This window comes from Harmonia axyridis, chromosome 6, assembly GCF_914767665.1.
Source record: "Harmonia axyridis chromosome 6, icHarAxyr1.1, whole genome shotgun sequence".
Lineage (NCBI taxonomy): Eukaryota > Metazoa > Arthropoda > Insecta > Coleoptera > Coccinellidae > Harmonia > Harmonia axyridis.
Genome location: NC_059506.1, coordinates 37,415,322 through 37,435,143, shown reverse-complemented (window position 1 = coordinate 37,435,143; position 19,822 = coordinate 37,415,322). Strand labels below are relative to the sequence as shown.

The 19,822-nt window shown below is 33.8% G+C and overlaps 7 protein-coding genes across 9 annotated transcripts; 5 read left to right on the top strand and 2 right to left on the bottom strand.

Moving 5' to 3' along the window:
* Positions 1-1,069: 1,069 nt before the first annotated feature.
* LOC123681819 (60S ribosomal protein L23) lies at positions 1,070-1,932 on the bottom strand. Its single transcript, XM_045620121.1, has 3 exons — positions 1,813-1,932; positions 1,607-1,690; positions 1,070-1,434 (listed from the first exon to the last, which is right to left on the bottom strand). Exons 1-3 carry the CDS (start codon positions 1,823-1,825, stop codon positions 1,109-1,111), a joined length of 423 nt encoding a protein of 140 aa, XP_045476077.1. The 5' UTR covers positions 1,826-1,932; the 3' UTR covers positions 1,070-1,108.
* Positions 1,933-2,136: 204 nt separating this feature from the next.
* LOC123681818 (H(+)/Cl(-) exchange transporter 5-like) lies at positions 2,137-4,920 on the top strand. The gene is made up of 2 exons (XM_045620119.1): positions 2,137-2,275; positions 2,330-4,920. Exon 2 carries the CDS (start codon positions 2,373-2,375, stop codon positions 4,821-4,823), a length of 2,451 nt encoding a protein of 816 aa, XP_045476075.1. The 5' UTR covers positions 2,137-2,275; positions 2,330-2,372; the 3' UTR covers positions 4,824-4,920.
* Positions 4,921-5,320: 400 nt separating this feature from the next.
* Positions 5,321-7,602, bottom strand: LOC123681816 (rho GDP-dissociation inhibitor 1). Its single transcript, XM_045620117.1, has 5 exons — positions 7,447-7,602; positions 6,960-7,192; positions 6,677-6,901; positions 6,385-6,615; positions 5,321-6,214 (listed from the first exon to the last, which is right to left on the bottom strand). Exons 2-4 carry the CDS (start codon positions 7,135-7,137, stop codon positions 6,416-6,418), a joined length of 603 nt encoding a protein of 200 aa, XP_045476073.1. The 5' UTR covers positions 7,138-7,192; positions 7,447-7,602; the 3' UTR covers positions 5,321-6,214; positions 6,385-6,415.
* A 209-nt stretch (positions 7,603-7,811) lies between these two features.
* On the top strand, positions 7,812-10,817 carry LOC123681812 (trichohyalin-like). Its single transcript, XM_045620110.1, has 5 exons — positions 7,812-8,227; positions 8,387-8,997; positions 9,228-9,426; positions 9,819-10,550; positions 10,655-10,817. The coding sequence occupies exons 1-5, from the start codon at positions 7,925-7,927 to the stop codon at positions 10,715-10,717; spliced, it is 1,908 nt and encodes a 635-aa protein (XP_045476066.1). The 5' UTR covers positions 7,812-7,924; the 3' UTR covers positions 10,718-10,817.
* A 154-nt stretch (positions 10,818-10,971) lies between these two features.
* LOC123681817 (NADH dehydrogenase [ubiquinone] 1 beta subcomplex subunit 10) lies at positions 10,972-14,052 on the top strand. Its single transcript, XM_045620118.1, has 4 exons — positions 10,972-11,159; positions 11,215-11,350; positions 11,410-11,549; positions 13,855-14,052. Exons 1-4 carry the CDS (start codon positions 11,069-11,071, stop codon positions 13,983-13,985), a joined length of 498 nt encoding a protein of 165 aa, XP_045476074.1. The 5' UTR covers positions 10,972-11,068; the 3' UTR covers positions 13,986-14,052.
* On the top strand, positions 11,590-13,622 carry LOC123681813 (coiled-coil domain-containing protein 186-like). Its single transcript, XM_045620111.1, has one exon. The coding sequence runs from the start codon at positions 11,741-11,743 to the stop codon at positions 13,550-13,552; it is 1,812 nt and encodes a 603-aa protein (XP_045476067.1). The 5' UTR covers positions 11,590-11,740; the 3' UTR covers positions 13,553-13,622.
* A 129-nt stretch (positions 14,053-14,181) lies between the features above and the next one.
* LOC123681810 (sodium/hydrogen exchanger 10-like) lies at positions 14,182-19,809 on the top strand. Of its 3 annotated transcripts, XM_045620107.1 has the most exons (14): positions 14,184-14,435; positions 14,834-15,062; positions 15,142-15,441; positions 15,536-15,914; positions 16,038-16,391; positions 16,506-16,685; positions 16,802-16,976; positions 17,078-17,421; positions 17,507-17,756; positions 17,978-18,215; positions 18,428-18,673; positions 18,728-19,004; positions 19,225-19,443; positions 19,627-19,809. In XM_045620107.1, the coding sequence occupies exons 1-14, from the start codon at positions 14,352-14,354 to the stop codon at positions 19,763-19,765; spliced, it is 3,414 nt and encodes a 1,137-aa protein (XP_045476063.1). In that variant the 5' UTR covers positions 14,184-14,351; the 3' UTR covers positions 19,766-19,809. The 3 variants fall into 3 exon arrangements, with proteins under 3 accessions (XP_045476064.1, XP_045476065.1, XP_045476063.1); XM_045620108.1 differs by lacking the exons at positions 19,225-19,443; positions 19,627-19,809 and having other exon boundaries at positions 14,182-14,435; positions 18,428-18,668; positions 18,728-18,967; XM_045620109.1 differs by lacking the exons at positions 19,225-19,443; positions 19,627-19,809 and having other exon boundaries at positions 14,183-14,435; positions 18,428-18,675; positions 18,728-18,908.
* The last annotated feature ends 13 nt before the right edge of the window (positions 19,810-19,822 follow it).

Sequence of the window (19,822 nt, the reverse complement as noted above, 5' to 3'; positions counted from 1 at the left end):
ACTAGTTTCATTTGGTGGAATTATTATTTTTGTATGTCATTACTGACTATTGACTTAATAATAATAATAACAAAATTTTACCGTATAATACTTAGCTGAATCAGAATAAATTACTAAATATTTCATTACTATAAAGTTTTCTATTTAAACAAATATTTCAAGGATTCTTTCATTAAAATTGAGGTTATATCAGCCATACATTAATATACATATATTGATTAGGTTCATTCTTGATGGGAATTCATTATAAAAAAAATATATATTTATGGAAATCACTTTGTTTTATTTCATACTTTAATATACCCTTTTCACAAAGTTTCAAACACTTGTTGGATAGAATATTTTATAGATATATCTATGCATAAATAATTCATATTCTGTTATAATTATTTTTATTTATTATAAGCAGCTCTGAAGCATACCTTTTTTATTTCATATAGTTAAAAACTAGATTATCAAAAAATATAGATGTTTCAAGTGCTTGAAGAGTTATATAGCACTCAGTCACTATTTTGAATATTTTCAAGTACAATCTTCCTTTTAAATTAATAACCAATATAAAAAGACCAAAATTTAAATAAGTAACCTATGATTAACATTTTTTTAAAATTAATATCATTGAATATTATGCCATTAAACTAACACTAATATTTGTGAATTCTTTCTTATAGGTATTGATATTTTAGGTTCTATTATTTGCTGATCTGGCCGAATTCATAGTTAAGTTTTTTTTGGAAATATTACCGAGGCTTTAAGAATTCAAAATTATTTTTTATCATTACAATAGAAAATAGTGGAGGCCGAAATCTATATGATTTCCCTTCCAATTTATCATCTTAAAAACAGGTGAAGTAATTAACTTTTTATTATTACTTCTTTATGATATTATACGATGTTCATGAATTGACCTAATTATTATTTTTCCCAAGGACTAATTTTTTAGTCGTTTGCCTGATGTCACACTTTCGAGAAAATTCAAAACATTAAATCTAAATATTCTGAAAAAACTGTCTGGTTCTCAACACTCGAGATTTTACAGAGTGATTAAGAAGTAGAATAAAACACAATATTATTGTTGTTATTTTATTTTAAGAAGTATCCAAGATAACTATGCTATAGATCCCGCGTTTGATGCAATTTTGGGCCATAAATCTGCGCATTCCTTAGCAACTGGACCAGTGATGGCAGAACCTTTCATTTCTCCTTTGTTGTTAACAATCACACCAGCATTGTCCTCGAAATATATGAATGTTCCATCCTTCCTACGGAAAGGTTTACGCTGCCTGATAACTACTGCAGGCATTACTTTCTTCCTCAATTCTGGTTTACCCTTCTTTACTGTTGCTACCAACATGTCACCAACAGCAGCTGCTGGAAGGCGGTTAAGCCTACTGCCTGTGCCTTGGACAGCGATAACATATAGATTTTTGGCTCCTGAAACAAATCAACCAGTTCAATCAACAAAATATTTAAACCGCAAATTAAGCATCTTCTAATAGAATTTAAGAGATCAATAACCTGTTAGATTATCCACAACTGAAGGTAAAATTTTTCAATGGAATATAAGGTTCTAAAGTGAATTAAATATATATATCATGATAATTACCTGTGTTGTCAGCACAATTGATCACAGCTCCTACGGGCAGGGCCAAGGAAATCCTGAACTTGGCTCCTCCGGAACCACCACGTCCTAAAATGAAAAATATGCATAACAATATCTAGTTTATACAAGTTCATAACTATACACGCTAAATGTATATAGTAGGAATATTATATCTTACATTAAATTTAAAAAATATTACTGAAACTTACCTCTCTTCGACATTTTGAGCTAACCTCTTCACCGTGAGATAGAAAACACGTGAAGTTGATGAAAGGAAGGCTAGAGTGCTTGGATGGCATTCATAGACATGTTTTCATAGAATTATTTTTGTGTCTACGGATTATTATGCCTAACACGGTAGTTTTATCTAAATCGGTATAAGTTTTTATTTATTATGACTAAATTTTATAATAACATCAATTTTAAATTAGCTAAATCCATAATGATTATATACGTTAAATTCAGGAAGATTTTCATAATTTGGTAATTATTTATTATTTTCTACTCTATGTTCACAAATTGCTAGTGGGCGAACTTGATTTCAATGAAGACAAATCAAGAAAATCTGAGGGAGGATTAAAAGAGTTTTTAATAAAGAGAGGCAGAATCATGTTTATTAATAATTGTTGATCTTAGTAATTTCATACAATTACATCACATCAAAATCACAAAGTACTAACATTGTTTAAAAAACTATGATATGTTTCAGTAACATTTTTGTTGCAGAACAACATTGATTTGTTAGTAACTTGTAAATGGATACCTAATTATGGAAAAGTTTCCACTAAGAAAGACTAGTTCAGGCTCCACAGCATCACCAACATCTCCAACATACCAATCAGTAAGCAAAAAATATACAAATGGAGGAAACAGAGCAACATACACCCCCACTGAAGAGATGGTAGAAATTTCAACTTCCAATCATGGTTACAAACGCAATCTTTCTCCAGACGACGAGGATGATGAAGCAATGCAATATACAATTTCTTTTGGGGGCGTACAGGACTCTTCTGAAATACCCGGCATTGGCCAATACGATGATTTCCATACTATTGATTGGCAAAGGGATATTGCCAGAGATCGTATGAGACATAGGCATCTAGTCAAGAGAAAACAAGATTCTCTCTGGAATTTGGTTGAAGGAGCTCATGATGCATGGTCTGGTTGGCTTTGTGTGCTATTAGTAGGATTGTGTACAGGCATAGTAGCTGGTGTTATAGATATTGGGGCTAGTTGGATGTCTGATCTCAAATTCGGTATCTGCCCCCAAGCTTTCTGGCTAAACCAAGAACAGTGCTGTTGGTCATCTAATGAAACAGGCTTTGGTAATGGAAACTGTTCACACTGGTATACCTGGTCGGAAATTCTAGGAAATAAAAATGATGGTTTTGCAGCCTATACAATATCCTATTTGTTCTACATTATGTGGGCTCTTCTTTTTGCAGCTCTGTCTTCATCTTTAGTACGAATGTTTGCCCCATACGCTTGTGGTTCTGGAATACCTGAAATCAAAACAATACTCAGCGGTTTTATTATCAGAGGATATCTTGGAAAATGGACACTTATCATAAAAAGTGTAGGTTTGATCTTGTCCGTATCCTCTGGTCTTAGTTTAGGTAAAGAAGGACCGATGGTTCACATAGCTTGTTGTATTGGCAATATTTTGTCATATTTATTTCCAAAGTACGGACGCAACGAAGCGAAAAAGAGGGAGATATTATCTGCTGCAGCAGCAGCAGGAGTATCTGTAGCCTTTGGCGCTCCTATCGGCGGTGTTCTGTTCAGTTTGGAAGAAGTTAGTTATTATTTTCCTCTTAAAACCCTTTGGAGGTCATTTTTTTGCGCTCTAATTGCCGCATTCATCTTACGTTCAATCAATCCGTTCGGAAACGAACATTCAGTATTATTTTACGTAGAGTATAATAAACCTTGGATTTTCTCAGAATTGATACCGTTTATCGGTCTAGGCATAGTTGGAGGAATCATAGCCACCATATTCATAAAAGCCAATCTATATTGGTGTCAGTATAGAAAACGTTCCAGGCTCGGTAAGTACCCAGTCACAGAGGTTCTCGTTGTAACACTCATCACTGCTATCGTAGCCTACCCCAACAGGTACACCCGGATGAGTATGTCCCAACTGATCTATCTGTTATTCAGCCAGTGCGGTATTTCGAATTTAGACTACTTGTGTGATTACAATCGTAACTTTACAGATGTGAATTCTATAGAAATTGCCGAAGCAGGTCAGGGGGTTCACAGGGCAATCTACCTGCTCATTATGGCGTTAGTTTTGAAACTTATAATGACGGTGTTCACTTTTGGTATTAAGGTACCTTGCGGGCTGTTTATTCCCAGTCTGTGTTTGGGAGCTATCGTTGGTAGGATATGGGGCATCGCTATGGAACAATTGGCGTTTTATTACCCCAAAAATTGGATGTTTACCGGTGAATGTTCAACAGGGGACGATTGCATAACACCTGGTCTTTACGCAATGGTTGGGGCTGCTGCAGTATTAGGAGGAGTCACCAGGATGACCATTTCTTTAGTGGTGATTATGTTCGAGTTGACCGGAGGGGTAAGGTATATAGTCCCTTTGATGGCAGCCGCCATGGCTAGCAAATGGGTGGGTGATGCCCTGGGTAAACAAGGCATCTACGATGCCCACATAGCCTTGAACGGTTACCCCTTTTTAGACTCCAAAGATGAGTTCCAGCACACTTCCTTGGCTGCCGATGTGATGCAACCCAAACGTAACGAGCTGTTGAGTGTTATAACTCAAGATACAATGACAGTAGAGGACATCGAGGCTCTACTGAAAGAAACCGAGCATAACGGATATCCGGTTGTTGTTTCCACTGAAAATCAGTATTTAGTCGGGTTTGTTCTTCGTCGAGACCTAAATTTAGCCATAGCCAATGCTAAACGGATGATCGAAGGTATTAATGGTAAATCCATGGTTTTGTTCACTAACAGTAACTCCCCCCAAAATTTGGGGTCTCCTCCGTTGAAACTCAAGAAGATATTAGATATGGCACCTATCACTATCACGGATCAGACACCTATGGAAACTGTTGTGGATATGTTCAGGAAATTGGGTCTCAGACAAACTCTAGTCACTCATAACGGTCGGTTGTTAGGTGTTATTACTAAAAAAGATGTCTTGCGGCACATTAGGCAAATGGATAATGAAGATCCTAATTCTGTTTTATTCCACTGATCGATTTAGAAGTCTGATTTCTAGTTCTTAGATATTTATTTGTATTATTTTGTTGAATATATTGTATACAAGGAATAAATATTTTACCATAATCTTATCCCAGCGTTTTGATTAAATCTTTTCAATTTAAATCAAATCCTTAAATTCTACACAAGTTTCCATATCAACTCCTGAAATATAACCACCAATATCTTTTTTTTAAGAAAGTTTTTCAAGAATAGACGATACTATCATTCATTTCTCTTTTATGGTTTATATCACCTTCAGAGTTTATAAAAAGTCCGTTAGAGCAATATCAGGGAAGTATGGTGGTTTGTCCAACTCCAAAAAGATTTATCAAGAAATTTGGCAATTTTTAACGAATTTTCAAACATTTTGGAACGATTCATTCATGGAATCTAGATGAGCTGATAAAATGGGATAATTTAAAAAATCCCAGTACTGGTAGGATCGTATCTCTTTATTGAAGAGAGGAAAAGGTATAGGAAAACCAAAAATTCATTTTCATCAGTATTTTATTTTCCATGACAAACAATATATATGTATATCGATATAAAATGATTGTACAAATGAAAATTACCAAAAAAAATATGGGCATATTATGAAGTTTCATTACATCACAATTTGAGTAATAAAATTGCCACGATATCTAAATGCTCATCTTCTCAGAAGCATTCAAAACCTCATTGTATTTCTAAGCAAAAAGCATTTCATTATCAAACAGAAATTTCTTCTTGAGAATATGAACATTTGGAGAAATTTGATGCTTCATAATCTAAACAAACGCTAGCTTATTTTTCTCAAAAAGTCCATAAGAAATTATAAACACTGTTATCTCCAAATCGCAATAAAAAAATGGGTGATTCTTAAGCATTCAACTATAAATAATTATTCAATTCATTGATAAAAATTTTTCTTGAAAGGTTTTGAACATTTGTTTGCACTTAAGTGATCTAAAGCCGTATTCCTAAAATTACTCTTATTGCTTATGTAGCAATTGCTCATTTAGTACAAACAGAAAAAGAACCTTTTTCCCAACTAAAAATTCGCATGTAATGAAACGAAACTAGGAAGAAAATAATACTTCTATGTCTAAATCGAATCTTCATTTGAAAATGCACTGTATAAAATCGGGGGTGCTAATACTCCTATTTTAAAATTTACCAAAACATATACAAAAATAAAGCGTACACATACCACTGGTGCTTAACATGCACAAAGGAGCGAGTTTTTCGGTACATTAAAATGCAGATTATACGTAATATAAGTTAAGGCATATTGAATTCTTTCAGGTAAATATTCGAAAAGGTTGTATATAAAGGTTCAGAGTATAAAAATTTGACACTTGGGCGCTGACTAAACTTGTAATACTTTTGATGTAGTCTTTACATCTGAAATAAAAAAAAAACACTCAGCAATGTGCCATGTTACGTTCGAGCAATTCCTTAAAATTAATGTTACACGCTTTTCTAAAGATGGAATCACATACAGATGGTGTAAAACCATCTTCAGAAGGTTCCGTCATTAGTTTATTCAACTCCATTTTCTCACAAATTCTTACCATATAAATAAATTTTGATTTTACGAACGAGTTAGTCCTTCCAATCCTTCTTTATTTCAAATGTCCATTCCCATTTAAGATGTTCATTTTTGTCATCGTCTGTGAATAACGAATGTACTGTGTAACCACCCCTTGTCATCAAACCAGATGGGGCTTCTTCGGGGGGAGTGGTATAAGATTGCATTTCAGTTTTGGGAGCATAGGAACCAACCATGTGGGTCATTTTATCGACTGAAACAAAAATATTTGGAAATGATACCAATAAAAATTTCGTCTTTGAATATTTACTCACCAGGAATTCCAAGTTTGCTGGTCTTCTGTACATACTTCAAACCATGAACGATTTCTCTCTGCACGATAAATTCTATACGAATTCTATAAGATACACCTTCTTTAATGGTAAAAGTTTCTTTTTTCAATTTGCTCAGATCTCCAGTAAGGTCCAATGAAAGTTCAGGTCTGTCAGCAACAACCAGAACTAACTTTTTCACTATAACCTTTTTTAGATTATCAGGTTCTGAAAATAAATTATCTCAATTGCATTAAACATACTTTAACTAATTATATAAACTCACCAACAATAATAGTACCAGTTTGCGCATTTCCTAACAATGCCTCTTTATATTTTCGGAGACTCTCATCTTCCTCATCAGTTTTCAATATTTCATCGATAGTTTTCTCAGGGGGGGGTTTGTAGTTACTTTCAGGTTCATGATCTAGTTCATCAGGAGTGGTAACAGCGTCTCCAGACATTTTTTTGGAATATTAATGAGATTCCAAATGGCTCCACAGATGACTCAGATTCTTTCTAAAAATAGGAAATAAGGTTAAGATGTGACGAAGGGGTAAGTTTAGATACGTCTCACAAAGTTGAGGGTTTGATGAAAGCGCAAAAAAATATTACGGGTTTTTTAACAACAAAAAAATTACGCAAAAGTTGTTTATTGATCATTTTTGAAAATTGAATAGGAGATTGGATTTTTCATAGAGATTAAAAAACTTGCAATTATCTATAGTGGTACTCTATTATTTTATATAAAAGTAATTTATATTTCCACTCACTTGAAATAATTTATTTGGAATTTCTTATAAGATATAAGGCGTCAACTTGAAAAATCACTTAACCACTATCATAAAAGATATCGATGATAGATAACAGATGACCATCGATCATAATACGTTTTCTGTCAATCATCAGGTCTGCTCCAAATCAACCTTTTCGATTAATTTTTTGAATAAATTCTATAAATACTATTTCCTAAATCAAGTAGGATTTTTATTTTAATAAACTATTTTACAAAATCAAAGGCTTGATCATAAGAGGCCTTAAAATTATGCAATTATCTTTATTTTACTCTATGTTTTTTGCCACCATAGAATTCTAATTAAAAATATTTGAAAATTATGGAATACATAGAATTGTTGTTTATTTCGATTGTTGTTGCAGATACTACAATAATTCTAAGCCGAAAATACTAAATAGATCGTCCGAAATAATCATTTCATTCAGATACTTCAACTGCGCGCGTACAACTAAAAAATGGAAGTTGAAACGCTCTTGGAAGTCGAAACATCTTTGGAGCATGAAAATTCTAAGGAAATTCTTCAGGAGGAGTCCCAGCCATTAATTCTTTCGGGTCCAAATCAAATGGAAATACAGGAAGAGGAAAATAATATGATCGAAGAACAATTAGAATCTCAAGAGCAAAGAGTCGAAATTGGTGTAAATTTGAAACATCAAATCGATGTGAAAACGTTGGTTCAAGAAGAAACTAAACAATATATTCAGATGGAAGAATTGAAAAAAATCATGAAATCTTCAATGGCACAGCAAATGTCTGAGGTAATATGCTTCGATTTATTTTTCGCGACAAACTAAGCCTAAATGGTGAAATGCGAAAATCCAGGGGTGGGTAAATTTTTTTACGATTACGTGTTTCTAAAAGTGTCAAGTAATATTTCCCTAATTTTCTTTATTTTTATTGGTGATTGGACATTTAAGGTACAAGAGACTATCGAGAAGCTCAAGGAAAAGATTTTGCACGAAAAAGATAAGCAACGTCTTGAAGAAATAGATGCGAGGAATGAAAAGAATAAACTTTTGGGACTGAAAAATTTTACTGAAGCTACAAGACAAATTGTCGACGTACTGAAGAGTTACATCGATAGTTTTGAACAACAAATGGGTAAATTGAAGTTTGAGGGACTGGAAAAAAAGGTAGTGAAGAAACACGAAGAAAATTGTCAGATGATGAATGATAAAATTACCGAAGGTAACAAAATTGAAAGTGACTTAAAGAGCTTGAAGTCCGAATACGAGGAGATTTTAATGCGACATAAAAGTGAATTGAACGAGTTACGCATCAGTTTTAAAGCTGAGGAAGAATTGCTTAAGTCGAATTTGGAATGTGCTTTGAAAGAAGAAGAACAACTCAGAGATGAATTGTCGAAGATCGATCAGAACCTGCAAGAAAAGAACGAAGAAAAAACCAGGAATTCCGCCAAAATAAAGGAAATTTTCGAATATGCCAATTTGAAGAACAGGGAAGAATTGAAATCTCGAATTTTGAAAATACAAGACCTAGAGACCAAACGTGATGGATTATTGAAGAGGTAAATTACTTTGTGATTCAATAATTTTTCTTTTACCCTCATTCAAAATTCGAAGTGCGTTGCTTTTTTTGACGTTTTTCATTTCTATGATTTTCCGTGGTCATAGAAACAGTTTCCTATATTTCGAAACACAGAATATTAAATACGAGTTCGAACGATTGGTCGAAGTATGTAATATTTTGTTGTAAGTTAATTGTTCATTTTTAACTAGAATTGTAACATTTTCTTAGTTCAGCTGAATTGGCTACACAAGTAGCAGTACTTGAACAAGAAAAATTGGGTCTCGAAGTACAGTTGGAAAATTTACAAGATGAACTGTCTAAAATCGACCAAAATGACGATGACGAAAATAATGTAAATGAAATGGAGTTGATTGATTTGGAACAGGAGCAAGAGCAACTTGCAAAAGAGCTTGAAACATTAAATGAGGTACCGATTTCTCATATAAATAATAAATATGAATATCTCTTGATAGTTCCAAGTGCCTTAAAGATCAGTAGATCTTTTGACCGTTTTAGATATAATGTAACTCAGCAGATCTCGTGAACATTATAGCTATCATGAAGGTAGGTCTTATGAACATTCCTACTTGTGTTCAGAAAACATTTGACCCGAAATCAGTAGATCTTGTGAACATTCTAGGTACATAGATTTCGGTAGGTCTTATGATCGTTTTGCATTTCATGGTGTTCAGTAGATCTTTTGATCATTTGAAATATTATGGAACTCAGTAGATATAGTGATAATACTATTTAACACGTATTGACTGGAATTTTCGCAATATTTAAACTCATTTCTCGCTAAACAAGGTTTGTTTACAGCAAATCATGGAAACTAAAAAAGAACACGACGAATTGGTTGAGACGAATCATGAAAAAGAGGTGGCTCTATTGAAAGCTCAGAACACCCTTTCAAATTTACAACACGAATTACTCTTCCAAAAACATTCCAACGAAAACGATCAAAATGAAATCGAGAAGTTAAAAACTGAAGCTGGTGAAACAGAAGATCTGATTAAGAAAAAACAAGAAGAGCTGGAAAGTGCAGAAAAAGAACAAGATTTGCTAGAAAAAACCAAGGAAGAATACGAGAGTAAAATGGAAAAACTTCCGCAAGAACTTTCGGATAAAAAAGACCAATTGAACTACCTGAGGAATACGTTGCAAGTTCACTTGGAAAATAAGTTGAGGGATTTAAAGGGAAATCTGGAGGAGAAGGATAAAGCTGAAAAAAAGAAATTCGCCGATATAGAGGCCGCTAACAAAAAGAAGAACGATCTTCATCAACGTTTGCGTAACCATTATTTGACGTTAAAAAGTTCGTCTTCTATGTTAGATCAACCGAAAATCCAACGCGAAAGGGATTCCCAACCAGAGAACGATGAAGTCATAGAAGCTGAAGGACCATCGAAAGAAACTAGTCCAAAAAGCATTCTGAAGTCTCCTGGAAAAACAACGGCTACCATAACTCCAACAAAAAATGTGAAATTTGTGGGCATTTCACCTTATGCCTCAAGCAACAGCAGTGATATGGTGAACATCAACAATCCAGAGGTGAGATAACAATTTATAGGTTATCCATAAGACCTCTCCCACAAAAGCTGATAACAATAAAAAAACCAACGAAGAAAGATCCTTAATATTCTAATTTTTTTCAGAAACCTGATCCGTTTGATGAATTGAAGAGAAATCTCATTCAAAATAGAAGAGTTTTTGATTGAATCATTCACGTTTTCCTTTTTGTTCAGTTTGAAGTAAACGTACTATAGTTTTAATACAATGTTATTCGTTTAAACCAATTGGAATAAAGTTTGAAAATGTGATATTCGTTATTAATGGTATTAATAGAATAGCGAAAAAAGCGGATGTCATATTTGTCGATAAAATACATCGATATGTCATTGACATCCCTGCTATATCATAGATTAAATGAAAATACATGTGATCTATTATTTATATCAGTGTCTATGATGTCAACTTGACACTTAAGTTTCTATGACTTTTATAGGTTGAATGTTAATTTTTCACCTTTTAAAATAATTTCCCTCAGACTGTTTTTCTAACATTGAAGAATGCCTGAGCAAGGAGTCCCTGATAATTTGTTTATGAAATTTATGTACACAGTATACAATGCTGTTGATGGTCCTATTACATGGGTGCGAGGTTAGTTGAATTATATAATGATGAAGACTGCCTTACTCAATAGATACTTTTTAAGAAACAATTGTCGAACCCAACCAGAAAGTCTATCCATGGTACCACCAGAAATTTCGTCGTGTACCGTCAATAGATGAATGCTATACTGATGATCCAGTTTGCTATATGGAAGCTAATTTACAATACAGAAGAGATAGGTATCTTAAACTGTATTTTGATACTTACGCCGGTCTTACACCATATTTTTTTTCTTCAGGCAAGTTGACGAACAAGTTTTAAGTATTCTACGTCAACGTTTTGAACATTGCGTAATATACGAAGGTCCAGATCACATGAAGAAGTGTAAACCTTTATTAGATATTTATGAAGAAGCTAGCACAAATTGGTTCATCAAATGTGAGTGATTCATTTATATATACATTTTCTTCTTTTATCTATAGTTGAGTTATATATACCTCAGAGTAATGATATGATGATATATACTAAGAAATGAATTGTTATTTGTCCCAGTGACAAATGTCATTTATATACTTTAAGTTTTATTCATCATTTATGTTAGGTTTTTTCAATTCATACTAACAGAAGTTATGGAAAACGATACATGTTTCTTTTTGAATTCACACGATAGTTCAGAATATGGGAATGTCAAGCTACAAAAAAATGAGGAAAAAATGATACGAAATAAAATTTATTCAAATTCTTTAGAAAAAGAATTGGATTTAAAAATTGGTTTGAATCACGATGAAAGTATTGAAAAATATAGGCAATTAGTTTACGAATATTTTTTAAAAGCTGAGGATTTGGAAAGTAAATGTACAATGTTGCATAGAAATCTTCAAGAAGTAAAAGAGGCTTGGGATAAAGCTAAAATGTTGAGAGATCATGCTTTAAAAGAAAAGGAAGAAATGACACTTAAATTTGCTAAAGGTGAAAGAAAAATGTTGAATGAGAAAGATTTGAAGGAGAAAGCAGAAAAGAAATGCAATATATTAACCAAAGAAATTGAAGCTTTACACCGAAAATTGCAGATGCAGGTAGAAGAGAAGGCTAGAATTTCAAACATGTATGATAATAAAGTGCATGAATTGAAAGATGCGAAGTCTGAGAATGACAGAATATTAAATGAAAATTTTATCATGAAGAACGAATTAAAGCTGTGTCAGATCGCTCTAAAAAATCAATCTGAATTGAATGAAACTTTTAGACAGTGCCAAGCTAAATTGAAAGAAGTTGAGCTTGAGAAAAATGAAAAAGAACAACAATTAGAGAGTATTTATAAAACTTTAGATGACTTGAGTTCGAAACATCAAGTTTTGCTAATGGAGAACAATGTTTTTAGCGACAGAATACAAAAATTGGAGACCAAAATATTTAATTACGAGGATGAGTTAGGTAAATCAGTTTCTAATAAGAATGAAGAAAATATTTCACATCTTTGTTCATTAGATCAATTGAAACTTAAAAACCAAGAACTAGAAATTGATTACCACTCATGTCAAATGCGGGAAACTGAAACGTTAGTGTTCAATAAACAGCTCTCGGAAAAGAATGCTATTCTACAATCAGAAAATTCTAATTATCAAAGTATCATATATGGACTGAAAGTCGAGAGAAATGAATTAAAGAAATCATGCAAAGAATTAAAAGCAGATCTTAAAACACTGTCTGAACGGCTTGTTGATGAAAAGCAAGAGAAAATGAAAATTTTAGCAGAATTAGAGGCTCTGAAAAAAAATTTAGCTGAACAGACTAGGCAAAACTTGAATTTAAAACAGCAATTATTCGATCAGCAGGAAGATATTTCCATAATGAGGAAAAAGCACAATTATTCTCTGAGGGAGCTTCGAAAAGAAATGATGATACACAAATATAACAATGACGATAACCGGTCGAGTAAAAGTTCATCTACTATGTCCCTCCACAGCTCCACTTCGAGGGTGTCAGAACCATCTTATGATCAAGTGGAAGTAATCCAACCGGAGAATGTGTTGAATCAGAATGTTCTCATCGAGCGTATACTGAGATTGCAAAAAATCATTGTTAGAAAATCAGAAAAAATTGATTTCCTTGAAGATCAGTTAGATATTTTGTTTTACCAGCTGCACAAAAGGAGAAAATTACTGCAGTATTATTTTCTTCAAGAACGAACTGAAACTCTGACCTCCAAAGAAATGGACGAGTCTAAATTGAAACTTATTAAGTTGGGAGGTGTGATGGCATCTGTTTTTGATGCCAGGGTTTCTGATAAAAATCTCACTTTGGAACTGTCCTTGGAAATCAACTCTAAACTACAAGCTGTTCTGGAGGATGTATTGTTGAAAAATATCATTCTGAAGGAGAACATTGAAATGCTTGGTAAAGAAATTGACAGGTTGAATAGAAGATTTCAGAATAGATGATTACGAGGAATTCAGATAAAATTGGTTCTTTTAAATTGTACATTGGAGTAAATGATTTTTATGAAAATTGTGCACTTTCTTTTATTATCATTATCAAAAAGTATTTTGAATATATACACTTAGTTCCACTCCTTGTGGAACTCTTTTCAATTGGTTACTTGTTTTAGTAAATTGAAATTTTCTATAATTTCAATAAAAATAACAGTAGGTACGAATCATTTTGTTTGGCAAAGAAAGTGAAAAATGTCTAAGTTCCTAAAAGATCAGTTTCCAAATTTATCATTGGTTGTTTTTTTTTTCAGATGGTGACCTTGGTGGTTACCATAATGTTCTATCGGCTTATATGAAGCAGAAACACCGAATGATCTGGGAACGTCGACATGGACCAGTAGGTAGTGGTGTTAGAACTGAAGTGAAAGAAGCAGAGCAGTAAATATAATTTTACGAAGAGTAGTAACAATTGTATCATAATTGAAGAGAATAAAAGTGTTGTTATTCTATGTAAAAATCTTTTATTCTATGTTCAACCTAACAATATGCCTACTCAAATTAGAACTAAAACAACTGTTGATTATCTGATCACTATGGAAAGAAGAATAGTTGATAAATATGACAGATATGGAATTTTCAAAGTATTATTTTTGTGGAAGTGTTTTGATGTTGGAAAAGAACCTAACACGTTAGTTAGAATAACAGAAACGAACCTAAAATCATTCCACAATCAAATAAAAGTTATTTATTATTTGTTGTTAATTGTTACAAATCCATCTGAGTTTAATATTACGATAAAATTGGGAAAATGATGTACGTTTCTGTGTGCCTTATCGCTATATTGGTCAGTTCCAGTTTAGTTTTTGCAGTTATCATCAGATATGTTAAAATGGTAAGTTATGAGAACATTTTTAAATCCAGTAGATACTGATATATGTACTCTTGAGCTTTAGAACTGTTTGTTTAATGAAAGATTTCTAATACATCAAAATTGAGACATTAAAATCAGTTTCAAGTTGTTATTAGTAGAAAATTGCATCTGTCCCTCCTGCCGTTCGTTGGGTACGCCCATGACTCTGGGGTGTTAGCAAATTCACATAACTCAAGAAATAGTTTTGGTGTTCTGTGGTGAAAGGTTTGGACACAGAATATCTTATGCATATATTCTGTGGGCTCGGGAAACCCATAGATATAGAGCATAGATGGTTATTTCTGTCCATAGAATATTTGGGAATCCCCTTGATCCAATATTTATGAAATGTTCTTTTGAATTGAATTTTATCATTTCAGAGTTTCAATATACCGATAGATATAAATGCGCCGCTTCTGATTTATGGAATATTGGTTGGATTGTGCTGTCGACTAGCAAAAACGAATTTCAATTTTGAATTCCCTGTACTGCAGCCGTTCAAAGTATACTTTATAGTCGTTCCTATAATACTTTACAAGATGTGTTTTTATGCAGATTTGCACGGACTGCAGAGAAATATTTTTCAGATATTGCTCATTTCAGGACCAGGTAAACAAAAACAATATTATGTTAACTTTCAGATATTTAGAGACAAAGCAACAAATTCCTTCTTAAAATAATGTTCTAGGTTTAATTGCCAATGTTATTTTTGTTGGAATCACCATACGGTACTTATTGGCGAAGGCATGGGATATTGTTGCTTGTGCTATTATCGGAATTGCTTGTGTTGTAATCTACCCCAAGGAAAATATATCAACAATGCAATTATTTGGACATCAATCCCAGCATATTTCGAGTTTACTTGAAGGAGAAACTATTTTTGGCATGTTGGTAGCATTTAGTTTGTATAATATACTGCTAAGTGAATTTAAATATTTGTTGATGACTCCGGATTTTATTATTTTTATTCTGCGATATTCCTTGGGCGGTAAGATTTTTTCTTCAATTTATAATATTTACTCTTGAAAGATATCATTACAATGTGTAAAGTTTAACATTTACAGTGAACTTTCCTTTTTCAGGAATCCTAGTAGGTTTCATCGTTGGTAAGATTAACTGCTTCTTATTTCGGTTAATGTTAATGTCATCAAATGTTTCCAACTGGGTACTCTTCAATATTGCAATGCCCTTGGTATCGTATTACCTTTGTTCTTTCATCCTTGGTACGTCTGGTTTGATAGCAATAGTTATTTATGGCTTGATATTAGATAGCAAAAGAGCAGTCTTAAATAAGAGTTTGAAGATCCTTTTGGAAGAATATTGGGAGCTGATCGGTTTAACAGTGGAGTCCATTATTTCAACTTTAGTTGGAGCAACTATTGGCTATGAAACTGTATGGGTTTCTAATTATTTGGATTATGTCAGAATAGTTCTGATCTATTGTGCAACTTATTGTGGAAGGTAAGATTTTGATAATGACTTACTATCACATCTAACACTGGGGTTAGGTGAGGTTAGGTTATCTTAAGCATAAAACAAAATTAGTGTTCTTAATTTACACATTTATAATGTGTTTACTTTCAGATTTGTAATTTATGCAATTTTGGCACCCTTGACGAGTAGATTAGGATATGGAATGAGTCTTCGTAGTCTAGTTGTTGCAGTTTGGGGCGGTGCACCAAGCCTGGCAAATATTTGTTTCATTTTTCTAACCTGGACCAACGATGAATCGACTGAAATGGTAGTTCCAAAAATTTTGTTTTACGTATCTGGGATGGTCATAATATCCCTCTTGCTGAACGTTTACACTCTAATACCTCTTATTAAGTTCCTAAAAATGGACGCTACATGCCCAACCCGAGAAAGAGAACTTGGACTATGCATGGAATATTTGAAGAACATCGGAAGGAGACTTGTAACCTTTTTGAAGGTAGATGAGTTGAGTTCCATTTTATTAATCAATGTCATATGTCAATATTTAGGGTGTGGAGTAGTATTGAAGAGGTACAGTCCGAAGGATCTCGTTATGTTGTTAACCATGTTTTTTTGTAGTTTGATGGGCGAAACTGCATGGAAAACTGTTGAGACAGCTACTACCTTGAGGAATCCATTCGAAGACGATTCAAATAATAGCGGAGGAGTTGGCTTGGATGGTAATATCACTTTCTGTTCTAATTGCAATCAGGAAATCTACGTACATCCAAGTCATGTGGATTACATCAAAATGAAGAGGTGAGTGTGTGGCCAATATAAACAATATGTTGAAAGATAAAAAAAAAATGCTAAAGTTTTCTTTGAACGCCCTGTATAGTCAGGTAGACTTGGGTAATTGGAGAATTTTATTGTAGGAGAGCTAATTTGAGATTTTTGAAAACTAGAGAGACTATGCTGGAAGATGCTTACTCTAAAGGATTGATATCGGAGAATTCCTTCAAAACTTTGAATTCGATTATCAAAAAAGCCTATGAACATCCCAAATATGAAATGAACATTGATCGTATATTGCAGTTATTCAAAAAGAAGGTAATTCAATACATTTAGGCTGAGTGTGATAAGAGGTTTAGGTTTTTAAGACGTCTCAACACCGATAAGACAGGAAACAACCAGCAGGTTTTTGATTTCAGGTAGACGGTTCAAGAAACAAACCCAGATGTCCGAAAGCCTCTTGCTTTGATATTGGTACCCGTGACTTTCCATCAAAGCCTCCAAATTTTTATTGGAGAAGATTATGCTATCACCTTGTCAGGAATCATAACTTTTACTTATCCATGTTAGGGATTTTATTGGCGAATATGGCGTGGATTCTAGTCCAACTGTGCGTTGATTTAGAGACATCTGGTGGAGCAAACTATGCACTCATAGCATTCGACGCTATGTTTCTAACCATTTATACTTCCGAGTGTCTTGTCAGTATTGCAGCCCGTACAGGGAAATCATTTTGTAAGGACGGTTTGAAGAATTATTTCAGGTTGGATCATTTTTCCACTTCTAGTTTATATATTTCGATTGATTGATAGAGTAGTTTGAATGTTTCATTTTCTTCTCTATTTCAGATCGAAATACTGCACGTTTGATTTCTGTTTGCTCCTTACTTTATGGATCAGTTTCATCGCAGAAAATTTGTTCTACTCGGGTATTGTACGTGATGAATTTTTCTATGAGAACAGAGTTTTATTCATGATCTTCAAGAGCACGATACTTTTGAGGTTATTTGAATATTGCATTTATGCAAAAGTGGGTATCGAAAAAATTGTGGAGAGTTGGCGAAATCGACGTTTGCTGGACGCATTCGAAATTGGCAAGGTGAGTTATTAAAAAAAAAGAATCGACTCTCTCTATGGATCCAAGTGACACTTCAATGTTTGACCTTCTCTATGCGAGACAAATATGTCGACTTTGGAACTACCAGAAATAGTAGTTCGTTCGACTCATTCATAAGGGAAAATAATTGTTCTTTGCAACCCACTTAAAATGGAAACTTGAGTAAATATTGGCTAGAAAGATTATCTAATTTTGATTTTCAGGATTTCTGTGTTCAAGAGAGACGATTTCTTAACGAGATGTTGCCATATTTATGTGATGATTTTAGAATGGCGAAAGACTTTCATAATGAAATAGAAAGGAATATATACGATATTTTGCATGAGTTGAGAAAAATACAGTATGAGAAGTTCTGGATAGCTGTAACCGTGAAAACAAAACACGCGGTGAAGCTCACTGTGGACGCTATGGTTGAAGCTGTTGACAATTTGACGGTTTCTGGTGAGATTTTTTTATGAATCAATCAAATATTCGCTTAAAAGTTTTTGTTGAATTATATCGCTGTGAATGAAACAAGCTCTCTAGAACTACTGACGCATTAAATCTACCGACTAGTAGAACTACCTTGTGTCAGTTTTTTAGAACTACCGACGAAGTAGATCTACCTAGTGCGGTGAAAGATCTACTTGATTTAATTCGATTACATATTTCAGGATGGATAGATAACATGGAGCAGGCAGCACTCAATGTAAAACTAGCAACGCTTACGAATGAATACAAACGCTTCAAAAAGATCAAGGATAATGACCCAGAAAGTATTTTCAGAGAAGTTTCATGGTTGAAGAACCAGCCTTGCAAAGAGACTCTCTTAAGGGAAGCCGAAATCAAAGTGTTCAATTCTGGAGAAGTACTGTTCGGTGAAGATGATGAATCTGAGGGAATATATGTTGTAACGTCTGGTGTGTGTGGTCTTTGACATTGAAACTTTTAGTTCAATTATTGTTTCACTTCAGGTATATGCAACGTTTTTTTTGTACCCAACGAAGAGCGAGTGCTGAGACTTCATGCGTTCGGGGAACTACCTGTTATAGACAACATAACCTCGGATAAATTCGAACGAGCCCTTTTCGACAACTACATTTTTACTGGTATGACTCTGGGCCTACTTGGTTTCTTAACCGGAAGGAGCTTTTCTACAACGGTCACGGTAGATTTTCCAGTGAGGGCGTACTTCATTCAGTCTGCTACGCTGAGAAGGGCGATTGAAGAAGAAGAAAAACCAGATGACGGGTGAGTTCTAATGTAGGTTACGTCAATAGCTTAAAACATAGAATAGCAGGAAGTTGCGTCATCTGAATGATTTGGTGTTTGCATATGGTGGATTCTGGTTTCCGTTTTCACAGTGGCGTAGAGCATCGGGTGTTTCTCAAATACCGATTGTAATAATTTGATCTAAAGGATTATCCTGCAGAGAGGGAAAACATATGTGTAAATGTCACTTTTTCTATAGGTTAGAAAGCAGAATGTGGAAACATGTATCCCAAGAGCTAATAAGGAGCATGTTGCAACAAACTGAATTACCTGAAGATAGATGCCGCTACGTGAGCTCTGTAACACAGATCGAACCTCTACTGATAGATGATTCCATCGAACACGTGATTCTCATTGAAGGAATAATACAAGATGGGACATCAGAGAATGTTTTGATAGCTCCTTGCGTGGTGCCCAGGTGAGTTTGACAATAAAAATTGGTGGAGGTGCTGGTTCTTCTTTAATTGTCACGGTTGAAGCTGTGATGGCCTATGGGCACAGTAACGATAAGCTGCCGAGGGTTTAATCAACAACGATATATTTTTTTCGTTTAAAACGATATATTCACTGAGCTCTTCACATGACTAGTCATAATTTTCAGATGTGTGAAGAAAATCATATTTCCAGAAAATGTTGTTGTTGCAAGAATCATTTTGATATCGGAGGAACCTCAGGAAGAATGTGGTATGAAACATCAGGAATTAGAAACGTTTTTGGACTTCAACACTTCTGTCCAATAAGTTAGCCTAGAAATTTTTATTTTAATCAGAATAAAGTATCTAACGTAAACAAAGATC

Excerpts from the sequence above, each read along its gene's own strand:
- LOC123681819 (XM_045620121.1), bottom strand. Across the intron at positions 1,435-1,606 it reads CAATTGTGCTGACAACACAG|GAGCCAAAAATCTATATGTT; the intron begins GTAATTATCATG and ends GATTTGTTTCAG.
- LOC123681818 (XM_045620119.1), top strand. The coding sequence starts at position 2,373 with ATGGAAAAGTTTCCACTAAGAAAGACTAGTTCAGGCTCCACAGCATCA.
- LOC123681816 (XM_045620117.1), bottom strand. The coding sequence starts at position 7,137 with ATGTCTGGAGACGCTGTTACCACTCCTGATGAACTAGATCATGAACCT. Across the intron at positions 6,902-6,959 it reads AACTGGTACTATTATTGTTG|AACCTGATAATCTAAAAAAG; the intron begins GTGAGTTTATAT and ends ATTTATTTTCAG. Across the intron at positions 6,616-6,676 it reads CAGCAAACTTGGAATTCCTG|TCGATAAAATGACCCACATG; the intron begins GTGAGTAAATAT and ends TTTTTGTTTCAG.
- LOC123681812 (XM_045620110.1), top strand. The coding sequence starts at position 7,925 with ATGGAAGTTGAAACGCTCTTGGAAGTCGAAACATCTTTGGAGCATGAA. Across the intron at positions 9,427-9,818 it reads AGCTTGAAACATTAAATGAG|CAAATCATGGAAACTAAAAA; the intron begins GTACCGATTTCT and ends GTTTGTTTACAG. Across the intron at positions 10,551-10,654 it reads TGAACATCAACAATCCAGAG|AAACCTGATCCGTTTGATGA; the intron begins GTGAGATAACAA and ends AATTTTTTTCAG.
- LOC123681817 (XM_045620118.1), top strand. The coding sequence starts at position 11,069 with ATGCCTGAGCAAGGAGTCCCTGATAATTTGTTTATGAAATTTATGTAC. Across the intron at positions 11,160-11,214 it reads TCCTATTACATGGGTGCGAG|AAACAATTGTCGAACCCAAC; the intron begins GTTAGTTGAATT and ends ATACTTTTTAAG. Across the intron at positions 11,351-11,409 it reads TTACAATACAGAAGAGATAG|GCAAGTTGACGAACAAGTTT; the intron begins GTATCTTAAACT and ends TTTTTTCTTCAG.
- LOC123681813 (XM_045620111.1), top strand. The coding sequence starts at position 11,741 with ATGGAAAACGATACATGTTTCTTTTTGAATTCACACGATAGTTCAGAA.
- LOC123681810 (XM_045620107.1), top strand. The coding sequence starts at position 14,352 with ATGATGTACGTTTCTGTGTGCCTTATCGCTATATTGGTCAGTTCCAGT. Across the intron at positions 15,442-15,535 it reads TCTGCGATATTCCTTGGGCG|GAATCCTAGTAGGTTTCATC; the intron begins GTAAGATTTTTT and ends TTCCTTTTTCAG. Across the intron at positions 19,005-19,224 it reads GAAGAAAAACCAGATGACGG|GTTAGAAAGCAGAATGTGGA; the intron begins GTGAGTTCTAAT and ends CTTTTTCTATAG.